This window comes from Monodelphis domestica, chromosome 6 (genome assembly GCF_027887165.1).
Source record: "Monodelphis domestica isolate mMonDom1 chromosome 6, mMonDom1.pri, whole genome shotgun sequence".
Classification (NCBI taxonomy): domain Eukaryota; kingdom Metazoa; phylum Chordata; class Mammalia; order Didelphimorphia; family Didelphidae; genus Monodelphis; species Monodelphis domestica.
This window is the reverse complement of record NC_077232.1, coordinates 125,429,645-125,444,152: the sequence shown is the minus strand read 5'-3', so window position 1 is coordinate 125,444,152 and position 14,508 is coordinate 125,429,645. Positions and strand designations below refer to the sequence as shown.

Here is a 14,508-nt window from a genome sequence, read left to right as displayed (position 1 = left end):
CTCATATATAAGGCCCTTGGTGAAATCAAATGCCCTATAGATGATTTTTGTTAAGTAAACACGAACATTTTTTAAGCTTTCCAAAATAATGTCTTCTACAAAGCAGATACTGATGGAGGCTTCATTATCCAGCGTCAAAAATAAACCATGCAATCCTGTCTCATGGGCTGAAACTTCCCAATAAATGCTTTAGAGTTCATGTAGTCCTGGACATTCTTTTTATAGATGAAAAATAGAATCCTTGCCAACCTTTGCACCAAGTAACTGAACTTTATCGTCCAGAGTGTTGATTACCTGACCCTGGTACACTGTTCCTGTAATATTTCTCTGAGTCATAGCCCCAAACCAAACGACATAATGAGCAGGATGAGGTTGAGAACTCTGAAAGGGTTTCATAGAGAAAGAATACCCCATAAATCCAGAGACATGAAATTATATGAATGAGATCTGCATATGGACACTCTTACACTTCTCTCACTCTCACAATTAATGTGATAACTAATAGGGAAGTGCCTGAGTCATTAAACTTTTGAAAACTAAATGTCAAAAAACAGTACTATTATAAAGACAATTAAATTGGAAAGACTTAGGAATTCTAATCAACACAAGGACCAATCACAATTCCAAAGGGCTAGTGATGAAACAAGCTATACGCATCCAGATCACTTAGTGGACTCAAGAGTGCAGACTGAAGCATATTTTCTTCTCTTTTCTTTTCTTTTTTTTTGTGGACATGATTTAACATGGAAATTTCTCTGGCATATTTGTGCCAAGTTTTGTTTTTCTTTCCTTTTCATTTGGAGGTGAGGTATATTAGGCTAAAATCACAGCAGAAGAAATTATATGTAAGTAAGGATAGAGTTCCAATATTATCCTTACAGGAGGGAGAGAAGAGGGACAGAATTTAGAACTGGAAATATAATAAAATTAAACTTTAAAATAATCTTTAAATAAAAATAAAATGCAAAAAAATAAGGCTAAAGAGAAGGACAGAAAAATCTGAAAATTAGGCCCCTTGCTCTTCAGACAAATCTTATTGAGAGAGAGAAAAGTGATTCACTTGGTGAGATTTTCTTTCCAACTATTACAATATTAAAGGAGCAACTAGTGGATAGAGCACCAGGCGTGGAGTCAGGAGGACCTGGGTTCAAATCTGAATTCAGTCACTTCCTAGCAGTGTGATCTTAGGCAAGTCACTTAACCCCAATTGCCTAGCCCTTACCATTCTTCTGCCTTGGAACCAATACTTAGTGTCAATTCTAAGACAGAAGGTATGGGTTTTTAAAAAATACCATATTAAAAAAAAAAACTTGAAAAAGAAATACAACTAAAAGTAGTAAAATATGCAGATGAATGCAAGACCTATCAAAAATGATTAAATAATTAGGTTCTATTTAAATTTGATCTAAATCTGAAGCAATATGAAAATTAATCAACAAATTTATTGCCAGGTAAAATGCAAGTAAAACGAAGTGACAAGCCAGAGCAAAGCTCTCCAGCTAAGATAAAGCCATGAATGCTAGAGACATGAGAAATATTTGGGGGGTCACAAGCATGGGCATAACAAACAAGATGATTTAATGCATTATTGCATTTGCCATTGTAATTTGCAAAATGCAAAATTAAAGATGCATTAATACCGAAAGAAGTTGATTATTGGGGGCAGCTGGGTAGCTCAGTGGATTGAAAGCTAGCCCTAGAGACGGGAGGTCCTAGGTTCAAATCTGGCCTCAGACACTTCCCAGCTGTGTGACCCTGGGCAAGTCACTTGACCCCCATTGCCTAGCCCTTACCACTCTTCTGCCTTGGAGCCAATACAGTGTATTGACTCTAAGACAGAAGGTAAGGGTTTAAAAAAAAAAAAGAAGTTGATTATTCACAGAAGGATATCAGAGAAAAGAAATCTATTTCCTCTCACCCTGGGTTAAGGAAAGTCAGCACCCCTCTATTTTCCTTTGTGCCTGGGTCCAAAAGCAGAATTCTAGAAACCAGGATTTGGCTGAAGGTCAAAGAGAAAGTGAACCAAAGCTGAAGACAGACCCAAGGGTATAGATTAAAGTCACTATGTAAAGAGGGGGAGGGAAGGGAATAAGCATTTATAAAGTGCCTTCTATATGCCACATGCTGTGCAACAAACATTTATAAATATTATCTCACAATAGGTATGTGCTATTATAATTCAGATTTTACAGTTGAGGAAACAGAAGCAAAAAGAGGTTAAACAATTTGCCTTTGGTCAGCCACGTAGAGTCAGATTGGAAGTCAGGTCTTCCTGACTCTAGGCTGAGGGCTCCCTCCAAGGTCTACTATGCCACTTGCTAATCCACTTTTTCAATCTGCAGATAATATTCGATAAATTGTTTTAAATGAAATGTTAATAGTTATGTGTATGGTATATCTTGTAGGCATAAAATGAAATGATTAACGGAATGAGAATTCTCAACTCTGAAGGCAAAGGGCAGAGATAATGTGGAGGTACAACTCCAGACATCCATAAAATGAACTACTGAACCAATCTTGGCCAACTCAAACAGCTTTAACATTACTGATCTTATCCAAAGTCACAGATTCTCAGAGCCAAAAGGGCTCTTAGCAGCCATCTAATCCATCCCATACAAGAATCCTCGCCATAATGTCCCCAGCAATAGGTCATCCTATGACAGATCCAACCCCCTCATTTCAAAGATGAGGAAATTTCAGCTCATGAAGAGAAATAGTCTTACCTAACTAAGGTCATGTTGGTGATAAATGTCAGCACCGAGATTCAAACCCAGCCTTCTGACTCCAAGTGCCATGTTCTTTTCATCTCACCAAAATAACCCTCTTCATAACTCTCTTAAGCTGAACCACAAGAATAAAATAAAAATAATTTGTCTCAAAAGAGGTTTTTTAACCTGTGACCAAGCAGAGAGTTGGACTATCCAGGGACACGCTAATAACTATTTAACAACAGCTTTCCAAGGAAAAACGTGCTCAGGATATACTCTCTTTTTTTTTTTTAAACCTCCACCTTCTGTCGTATAATGAATTCCAGGCTATCAGTTGCAAGGCAGAAGAGAGGTATGGGTTAGGCATTTGGGATTCAATGACTTGCCCAGGGTCACATAACTAGGAAGTGTCTGAGGTCACATTTGAACCCAGGACTTCCTATCTCCAGGTCACCTAGCTGCCTCTTAGGACACACTTTTAAGTATAATATTAATTAATGACATTCTCTCCAATACTTTCTAAAATCTAGACAATCATCAAAACAATAAATCAAGCCCTGTTTCGGAGCCACACTCAAAATTTAACAATCAGCTCTCCCAAATCACTATAAGCTAATTCCAGTATGCCTCCTAGAGGCTATAGCTGTATTTTCTCTCCATCATCCTCTGCCCTAACCTGAGTTCATGCATAAACAGGGATCTGGGAGCCAGTGGCTTCTGGATCATAACTGAAGGGTCTCCAGAGGGATGAATCTTTTTCCTTCCCCACTGAAAAACCAGAGACGTTGCTATCAATGGAGAACCATGCTCCAAGAGTAGCACCCAACCTATGTGCCTTGCCCCTGGCCACCTACTTCACCTTCCCAGGTCAGGGACTGTAGGGACCAGTGTGCTATTGTGGAAGGAATGGTGAATTTGAAATAAACAGACCTGGGTTTCCATCCCTATTGGGTCAGTTACCTGACTAACTTTGGGGAAGTTATTTAAAGCCCCCTGGGCCTCCATTTCCTCATCTGTAATCAGAAGGGGTGGGACTAGACCATAGATTTAAAACTGGAAGGGGCCTTGGGAATCACCCCAAAATCTTTCAGCTCTATATCAGTGTGCTAGTGGTCCACAGAACACATAAGCAAGAACAGGAAAGAAATCCCAATTGGACATAAAGTTCACAGTTTTCTAGTGAAGTACTTTCCTCAGAAAAACCCGGTGAGGTCAGCAGTACAAGTATTGTTAGCCCCATTTTCTAGGGACCTGGATTCCAAGTCCAAAACTCAAATGATAAATCAGAGACTGGAATGTCAGATTCATAGTCACAAAAACCTGAGTTCTAGTCCTGTTCCCAAATTTAAAAGTGGTGTGACCATGAGCAAGTCACTTGACCTCCTTCATTTCTACTTAATAATACATAAAGTATCTAAGTCATTGGAATGTTTTAGAACTCAAGAGATAATGTGTTTAAACTGTGTTGAAAACTTTTAAGTTCTATTTAAATTTCATCTATTATTCTCAGTATTATTTCTTGTGAGGGAGCTAGGTGGGGAAAAGGATGGAGAGCTGGACCTGGAGTCAGGAGGACCTGAGTTCAAAGAAGACCTCAGATGTTTACTAGTTGTGTAACCTTGGGCAAATCACTTGATCTCTATCTCTCTCAGTTTCCTCAACTGTAAAATCGGGATAATAATAGCACATATTTCCCAGGGCTTCTGCAGGGAATCACATAAGATAATACTTGTGAAGCACTTAGCATATGTCTGGCACATTTTGTTCTCATTCAGTCCTTTCAGTCATGTCCAGCTCTTCATGACCCAATTTTAGCATTTTCTTGGCAAAGATACTGGAATGGTTTACCATTTCCTTCTCCAGTTCATTTTACCAATGTGGGACTAGGGCAACCAGGGTTAAGTTTAAGTGATTTGCCCAAGGTCAAACACTAGTCGTTTTCTGAGGCCAGATTTGAATTCGTAAAGATGAGTCTTCCTGATTCCCAATCCAGTGCTCTATCCACTGTGTCAGCAGGCACTTAATAAGTCCATCTGTCCTTCCTTCTTTCCCTCTTTCCTTCTTCCTTCCTTCCTTGCTTCGTTCCTTCCTTCCCTCATTCTTTTCTCCTTCCTTCTTTTTCTTCTCTCTTCCTCCCATCTTACCTTACAAATAGAACAATGATAATGTAAAATGCTTGGATTTTATTTAAATATCAGTCCCAGAGAAGAGAAAACAGACTGTATGAACCAACCTTAGCATCCAGGATAAGATATACATTAAGGGAGTAATGAAGGAGAAAAGAACAGTTACATCCAGAGCCTGAAGGAGAGGTGAGGTAAGAAGAGGGAAAGTCCCCCAGAGAGATAAGGTCCCCCAATCCAGCACACCACCTTTCCTTCCACCAATCCACCTCCCCACTTTCCTCTTTCTATTTCTCCATTTAATCCCTCTGTCTTCCTCTAATGATTCCTCTTCCATTCTTGTCTTGGCCATCCCTTTAAACACCTCTTTCCTGTTCCATCATCTCTTCATCTGCCTCTCCTTGAGAGCAGAAGCGATCTTTCCAAGGTCATACAGATAGCGAGGGCAGAGAAGCATCAAACTCAGGCCTAGTCCCATGAAGAAAAGCACACCCAAATATATAGTGCTAATAGAGTGAAAACTCTCCATTCCCAATTAAGATCCAAATTAGTAAGACGGACCTCTGTCAGGACTCTGGCCAAACTGAATTCCCCAATATCCCCATCTAACAGCACAGACAGTCAAGCCCTGCTTCAGTTCACAAAGTTCCCTACCCTGCCTCCTTCATCTGCATGGGACAGACTGAAAGCCAAGCCTGCTGGAGGGAGCAAACACTGACCCAAATTCACAGTCCTACCTACTGTCCTTCAAACAGCCCAAGAAATATGGGAGAGTTCTTTATCACTAGATAAGGTTTCCCCGTGACTGAAGGTCTGGACTTATAGAATAATTCTTTTGCAAACAGCATTCAGACAAAAATGCAAATGTCCACAGTGTCTCTAAATTACCAAAATAACAAGTACGTGTGCAAATGTATGGCATCTTCCTAGTCCTTCATCATAGTCTGAAAAATTCCCATTCAACAAACCCAATTCCAAGACCTCCCTCCAAGTCTACTTACTTTAGTTTGATCATCAGCCTTGAAAACATAGCAAATACTCTGCTGGCTTGCTGTATCTTCCTTAATCAGACAAGCAAAGTAACTTGGATCGTGGCTATTATGAATCAGTTTGTGGACCTGCTGGGGCTTATATTCAAAAATGCTGGAACAGATCAGTGGATCCCACTGGTGACTCTTCCCTGGGTCAGGTTCACACTTCAGGCAGGCAGGAGAAACACAGAGTCGGATTTGATTGACAACATGCTCTTTTTTGGAGGACTGTGTGCTGAGTCTTCGAACCTCTGCTACCACCCAAGGTAGCATGGGCATGGTGGTCAGATAATGGACAGGCAAAGAGCCCACTAGTTGGAGGCTGAAGTCCACTGAGATCTCACTAGGAAATGCATGTTTCTTGGCTGTAAATGTTATGGGTTCCATCTTAGAAAAGGTCTTGGAAACCGAGCAGTCACTACTGTTTTTTTGGCTTTTTTTTACTTCAGATGAAGCAATCTTTTCTTTTCTTAAAAAACTTTTACTTCTGAGCGAGAACTCTGAAAAGAAAGAGATAACGACAATTTAATTATCAGGTAGAACTTCCTTTTTTTAAGTCTAATGGAAAGCCTAGTGCAGGAAGAGTTAAGTATTAGATTACTTTAGGCAGTCTCAGAAGGAAGGGCTCTCTAAAATTGCAGTATGGATAGCCAAATCTATCTTATTCTCATTGTCTAGGTGGTGCTGTGGATAGAGTATTGGGCTTAAAATCAGAGAAATTCATCTTAAAAATGAGTTCAAATCCCACCTCAGGTACTTATTAACTGTGTGTCCCAGCACAAGTCACTAAATCCTGTTTGCCTCAGTTTCCTCATCTGTAAAATGAACTGTAGAAAGAAATAGACAACTACTCCAATATCTTTGCCAGAGAACCCTAAAGTCAGACAAGACTAAAACAACTGAACAACAGGTTACAAAAACATCACTAGAACAGACCATTAAAGATACAGCACTAGCATAGAAGCCACCACATCACAAAAGGCAAACATCATAAAAAAATCAATTTTGTGATTTGCCTGAAAGTCTTTAATCCCCAGGATAGCAGATTTGCAATGATCTTGGAAACCCAAGTTCAACTATCTCATTTTACAGGTGACAAAACTAAGGTACATAGAGGTTAGGCGCAATGCCAAATGACTAGTAAGTGTCTAAATCAGGACTTGAACTTGAACTTTAGGGTTCTCTTGGCAAAGATATTGGAGCAGTTGACCATTTTCTTCTCCAGGTCATTTTACAGAGGAAGAAACTGAAGTAAACAGAAGTAAGTGACTTATGCAGGGTCATACCGCCAATAACTTGCTCTCAGTTTAGCACTCTAACAGCTCTGGCACCTACCTAGGTTATATTTCCAAAAACAAACATAAAAGGCAACTGAACTTAATATATTTATGCCTCATTTTTTTACAAATTCAGAAAAAAAGTGGTTATCAAAGAAGAACGAGATGGTTGTATCCATGAATTAATAAAATTAATTTGGAGACATCAACTGCCTACGGTAATCATGACTGATGACCTTCAGCCCTTAGACACCTAAAAAAAGAACCCTCTGAAATTTCTATTTTTCTCAAAAGCTATACATTCAAATTCCAATTTCCCTGAAATCTGGATCTGAAGTGCAGTTCTAGCAGCTATCTTTCTGCTTATAATTTGTGTATTTCCATATATAAATGTGGTTGTTCAAACTTGTACATGTGTACACATGTGTAAGTTTACCTATAGTACACAGAGCTATTTCAATAACGTAACTATATTATACTGCATTAGTCCTTGATACTCATACATATCACATCAAAACCTTCTTCCCTTCTAATTGAAGGGAAGAGTCTTACGAAGTCTCCATGTAAGAAGTAGGCTCCAAAAAGCCACCATCTCTTCATTTCCCACCTGGCTCTGTAGGCTTTTGGGCTTCTGTGTATTTCCCCATCATGCCCTTTTTCTGGGTACCTTCTCCTCCCAACTCATTTTTGACTTCCTTCTGTGTGCTATATTCCCCCATTAAACTGTAAGTTTCTTGAGGGCAAGGATTGTCTTATATTTATATCCCCAGCCTAGCACAGTGCCTGGCATATAGATTTAATTTAAACATTTATTGACCGACTGACTAAAAATCCTCTACAACTTAGCAGATAATCTTCAAGAGTTGCTGAGACTTAAAAAAAAAAAAACACATTCCTTGGCAGCTACCACCCTGGTAGCAATCTATTCCAAACTTAGTTCAGCTAGGCTTCAAACAACAGACATAGAATTTTTCACCAGGCCTGTACTCAAAGCCCTCCCATCTTCCTAGAAAATGCCCAAGCTTGCACTCCCCTGGCATGGCACTGGAGAGCCCAGGTCACCTCCACCCAGTGTCAAGGCAGCAGAGGGGAATGTTGATGAAGGCATCAGAATATATTTCAGGTTCCCTTTTAATTTTAAAATGTCCTGAATTTAGACATCTGATATATTTCTACAAAAATATAATTCAGTTTTCTTTTACATTTGGATATTTCTACTCCTAGAGATTAAAAAAAAATCATTGCCAAACATATCTGATTCCCTAAAAGAACCATATTTCTTTTCATTGTAGATGACAAACCTATGAATTATCTGGCTCAATTTTCAATCCTGTAACTAAATCTATTTCAAAGTTTCATCTGTTGACAGCTACTAATCCCAAGATTGGGGAAGAGGAATGTCCTGTGATTATTACAAAAGATTTTAATGCAATGATGAAACATGGTCCCCACCTCCTGACAGTGAGGCGATACACTCCAGGTGCAGACTGGACATATTTTTGGCTGTGGCCAATTAGGGAATTTGTTTTGTTTAACTATACATATTAGTTACAAGGTTTTTAGTTTGTTTTTTAATAGGAGGGAGAAAGTAGGAAAAAGAGAAAGCAGACTTTTGTTCGTGGAAAACAATTAATTTTTTAAAAAAGAAATTGATTAGGGGCAGCTAGGTGGCTCAGTGGATAGAGAGCCAGGTCTGGAGTCAGCAGAAGCTGGATTCAAAGCTGCCCTTGGACATTTCCTAGCTGTGTTACCCTGAGCCTTTCCTGATCTTCTGCTTTAGAACTAATACTTAATATACTTAGTTTCAATTCTAAAACAGAAAGGTAAGAATTTTTCATCTTTTTTTATTTTTAAAATGTTTAAGGAGACACGGATTAAATAATTCATCCATTCCACAAATTTATAACATCCTAACAGATAGTATATAGGTAGCATAGTTAGTTAGTAACATGCACAATAAAACTACTTTCAATCTTCTTGTAATCTGATCAGATCATTCAGGTAGGCCTCTACCATTCTAAAATAACTATCAAATTCAATCCATTCAGTCACTGGGGGCAAACCAATTTGCAAATAAAATAAGTATTTAATCTCCTTAAGTTCTGTGCATTCTAAGGGTTACAGTAATACATATCTCCTGAGTTGGATGAGACAGATTGTAAAATTAAATGAAATTCTTAAAGGATTTAGAGCATCAACAGAAATATAGCTGTCAATACCTCTTATCAGAACGTGAAACTTTTGACAAGAAAGCAAAAAAAACGCTTGTAATTCTACTAATTCAGGATTTATGACCATTTCAACTGGGATGAAGTCAACTTTTGCATTATCTCTGAAAAAAGTTTGGCTAAGGCAGATGGACAACATAAACTACCTAGCTTGCTAAGGAAAACCCAGTATTTTCAAGGTACTTAGCATCTTCAATGCAGCACACAGCAATTTAGGGGTAATTTCAATTTATTCTTACTTAGTCACTAATGCAGTTTTTATCAGCATTGTATTAGCCATTACTTCTCCCAAAATACACAGTATGAATTTGAAGTTATTTTCTGTCTCTCATATATAAAACTCTGAGAAAGAATTAAATTTATTTATTTTTATTGAATTGAACAATATTATAGAATGTCTACTATATGCCTAGCACTTGTTGAAGCAATGAAATCCATAAGAAGCTTGCCAACTCCTTGGGAAGATAAGATCTAGGTACATAAAACAAATATACAAGTGCCCTACAGGGGCTGCTAGGTAGCAGTGGATTGGATAGAGCAGTAAACCTGGAGTCAGGAGGTCCTGGGTTCAAATATGACCTTAGAGGGACTTATGAAAAAGAATGCTATCCACCTCTCGAGAAAGAACTGTTGGAGTAGAAATGGAAAAGAAAATGTATGATTTATTGCTTGTTATTTAGGTATATGATTTTGGGGGTTGGATTTATAATATTATTCACGTACAAAAATGAGTAAGATGGAAATTTGTTTTGTGATAATACATGTATAACCAGTGGAATTGCTTGTCAGCTCTGGGAGGAGGGAGGAAAGGCAGGAAGGAGACAACATGAATCATGTAACTTTTGAAAACGTATGTATAAATTTGTTATTGGAATAAAATAAAGATTAAAAAATATAACCTCAGATACTTCCTAGCTATGTGACCCCGGGGCAAGATGCTTAACCCTGGTTATCTAGCCTTTGCCACTCTTCTGTCTTAGAATCGATACTAAATCAGAAGGTAAGGGTTGTTTTGTTTTGTTTTTTAAGTTCCTTATACCTTTAAAAAAATGCCTCAAATGTCATCATTGAAAGTAGCTCCAAGTGAGAATTTTTCTCTCCCAAACAGCCTTTTACAGGTTTACAGAGCTGTCTAGACATAGTGAGATGTTAAGTAACTGATCCAGGACCACATTGCCAGTCCATGTCAGAAGTAGGACTTGAACTCAGATTTACTAGTTCTGAGGCTGGCTCTCTATCCTCAGTACACAAAGCTACCTCATCCTGACCTGACCAAATTGAACACTATAATGGCCTCACCCTAAGTCAAGAAACCTTGGCTTATAAATTCAATTTGCCAAAAACCAGCCCACTTCTGGTCTGTTCTTTCTTCTGCCAAGGTCAGAGGGTTTGTGGCTCCTTCCCTCAGTCCAGAGGCTGCTTGCTATTCCTTAAGTAGCATCCCAGCCAGGTCCTGCAAATAGTTTACTTAAATACTGTAATAAAGTTCAGTTTCCCAAATGTGGACAATTCCTCTGCTAGTGGAGATCAAGGCTCCCACATGTCTTATACTGTATGATTTTTTAAGTGCATCTTTCCATAAATCCTCCACAAAATAGGCTCACCCGACGGGCTAGAGGTCTTTACCTGGTTCTTTCATTATCAAAATAATTTCACTGCAGGCTGCCTTTTATTCTCACAACATTACCAGCCCACCTCTCCTTCTGGTGCCAACTATCCATGAAAAATTTCGATGCAACATTTCCTGAGGAGTATTCATCACGGATACCATGCTGCAGGGTACATAAATCAAACCAGTCTCTTCCCATTATCCCTTGTGTTCCTCATAATTTTGATATTCCCAAGACTGTTCTGTAATAAATAGTCACTTAGGATCAATCCGCAGAATCTTGGTATCAAAGAGTCTGGCTTTTGAAGCAATGAGTAGTTAAGGCTCATTAAAAGTAGTGAATAAAAATGAATCCTGACTGCAACTTATTACCAGAATAACCTTGGGTAAGTTACTTACCCTACTGGGACTCCATTTCCTAACTCAAGAGGAAAGCCAGTTTGAATAAATGTTTCTAAGGTTCCTTCAAGCTCTAAATACTGTGATCCAAACTCCTTACCATCTCCAAAAGGGGGAACAAAGGGAGGGAGGGAGAGAATTTGGATCTTATAACCTCAGAAAATTGTTATTATATGTAATTGGGAAAAGAAAATATATTTTTTAAATGCTATGATCCTATGGATTTCCCAAGCACTTTACAAGCCGGTCCTCTGCTCTTAGGCAATTTGGTGGCCAAATCATTGTCCATCTATTGCACCCGTATCCTAGAGACAAATACACAGATAGAAATTCATGGACTAATTGCATGTCTAGCTTGATGTCAGTAGGATCTACTTGGTTTTTATTCATTTTATATTTCCAATGGGGGCAACGTCTCCCACAGAATATTTTGTGGTATTAGGGCTTGATGAAATTAGAACAATTTCATTTGTAACAGGATTATTTGAAGAGTCTCACACTGGCAAGGGACCATTCTTCTATTTGGGCATGACACAGGACATCTGTGATATTAGCACACACCTTGGGTGACATGTGTTCCTCTGTTTTATTCTCATTTGATTTGAATACTCAGTGAATCAGTGAACAAAATTATCGCTATAATCACATCCATCAAAAATTCTTATATAATGTTAGCTTTATCTGAACAAAGCCTCTAAGGCTCTATTTTGTTACACAAGTCAAATGCTTTTTTAAAAAACTGACAACCAATGAATACAGAAGGATTTTATATTTTCTAAACTTCGGAGTCAGTTGCTGAACTCTAAATATTGGATCTGCTATAAAAATCCTCTGTAAAAATGTTTTGATCAGGGATACTCTTGAAACAACTAATTATAAGTTATATAACTAGCTATAAGTGGCTTTATTATAATAACTAATTATGTATAAATAACTATACATAAATAATCTTTCTCATAAAGATTTTATAGTTTAAGAAAGTAAATATATAGATTATTAGCTGTTGAAACTGGGCACCATTTTTTAGTAAAACAAACAAAAACCTCCAATATTTCCTTTTTTAAAAAAAATCTTTCCTTATTTCATATATATTATATATTGATGTCTGAGCTGTTCTGAAATTGTGTCACCCTCTAATCCAGATTTCCTCTATATGTATTTAGTTAGATCAATTCACTGCCTCTGATATCATCTGAAGAGTAATTGCCCCTTCCTCACCCTGTACTCCAGGTAAGAATCCAAATGTGGGGTTTCAACTATTAAAACAGATTAGAATAGAACATGACAAATGCCAACAGACCTGTACCATGAGGTGCTGTTTACTGGTCTCCTAGTTTCATCTATACATAGGCTTAGCTATATTTGACAGCAATAACACCACAAACTTGTTTTCTCCTCAACTACTCAGTGAGATGACAAAGGCTTCTATCATCCTTCTCTATAATATTTTACAAATAAGTTTATATGCTGATGTTGCCCTTGGTTACCAAGTCTCTCCACTTGGCAATTAGATTAAGTCTTTTCTAACTTTTCTAAGACCATTTCTGGGATCTCTCAATTTTCTTCCTGTGAAAACTGTTTTAATTTTTTACTTAAACTTCTCTGAGAAGCTTCTCCACAAAGTTCTACTTTGATGTCTCATTGTGGTATGGTGATGGCTCAGTGGAGATCTACCATGCTGGAAAAGTTTGCATGGGATCTTGGAAACACAAAGAATCTGTTTTCTGAAGATCAGACAAAGGAGAAAAAGAATCATCACCAGTAGGTTAACAATTTGATTAAATTTTTGACCATGGCAACCCATGAAACAAAGAAGAATGCAAAATGGTCCTCAGTCCCATGCAATTCTCTTCCATTTCTGTAGCAGTAGAGACAGTGGCAAAAAGGACAGAAAGTGCTAAGGGTCACAGTTTTCAGATTCTCACTAAACCTTAATTTGTTCATTGGCACTAGAAATAGAAGGTCTTTGTCCAATGACCAACAACTCCTCTTTCCACAAAATATGAATCACATCAGTTTTGAAACTGTCTACAAACAAAACTAGAAATTAAATGGAAAAGTGGCTCACAGGTATCCTTAGAAAAGCAAAGAAAGGGGGTAGCTGGGTAGCTCAGTGGATTGAGAGCCAAGCCTAGAGACGGGAGGTCCTAGGTTCAAATCTGGCCTCAGACACGTCCCAGTTATGTGACCCTGGCCAAGTCACTTAACCCCCATTGCCTAGCTCTTACTTCTCTTCTGTCTTGGAACCAGGACACAGTATTGATTCTAAGATGGAAGGTAAAGGTTTAAAAAAAAAAAGAAAGGCAAAGAAAGAAACTGGAATTGCCTTTATCATATGCCCAAAGGGAACAGAAAAATATTTTTCATAAGACATCTGGTCATCTTGTACTCTAGTGTTTATTATAAGCATATTTTTTAAACCACCAGGAAAATAGCTGCAGTTTATACACTAAATTAAATTAAATTAAATCTAAATTAAATCAACATATACCTTGACACTTTGTGATTTCAATACAAAGGTGAGAAAGGTAAGAAATATATAGAAAACTTCAAACTATTTGATACTGGTTAGAAAAAAAAGAAAAAAGTCTCTTAGTGGAACAAATTTAGGTACACAATATACAGGAGTAAATGCACATAGTAACAGGGTGTCTAATAAACCCAAAGGATCGGAACTGGTTGGACGAGAACTCATTGGTTAACTAGTGTATTTACTGACAAATTAGAAAGTATCCTGGCAAAAGATGGGTTTAGAATGTCATCTCACACAATGCACCACAATCAACTCCAAATAGATACATGACGTAGATACCTCATGAACAAATTGGAGGAACAAGGATGGAATTTTGGATTTTGCAATTATGGAGAAGGCAAGAGTTCATGATGAATTAGGGATAGAAAAGATCACAGAAGATAAAATGGATAATATCAATTACTTAAAATGTATAAGTTTTTGCATAAAAATATCAATTCAGTAAAAACTAGAAAGGAAATTGCTGAGGGGAAAATACTTTGCAGCAGCAAATATCTCTGATAAATATCTGATTTCCAAGATATATAATGAACTGATTCAAATATATGATAGTCATTCCCCAGTAAAGTAGTCAAAGGATATGAAATGGCATTTCATTTC

The 14,508-nt window shown here is 37.8% G+C and overlaps 1 protein-coding gene across 7 annotated transcripts in view; it reads right to left on the bottom strand.

The window, feature by feature from the left end:
• TBC1D1 (TBC1 domain family member 1) overlaps positions 1–14,508 on the bottom strand; it is a 341,861-nt gene that overhangs the window by 312,230 nt on the left and 15,123 nt on the right. For all 7 annotated transcript variants that reach the window (XM_007496571.3, XM_056802524.1, XM_007496573.3 and 4 more), the window contains exon 2: positions 5,833–6,362. In XM_007496571.3, the coding sequence (XP_007496633.1) occupies positions 5,833–6,249 (417 nt within the window). In that variant the 5' untranslated portion in view covers positions 6,250–6,362. The remainder of the gene's footprint in view (positions 1–5,832; positions 6,363–14,508) is intronic.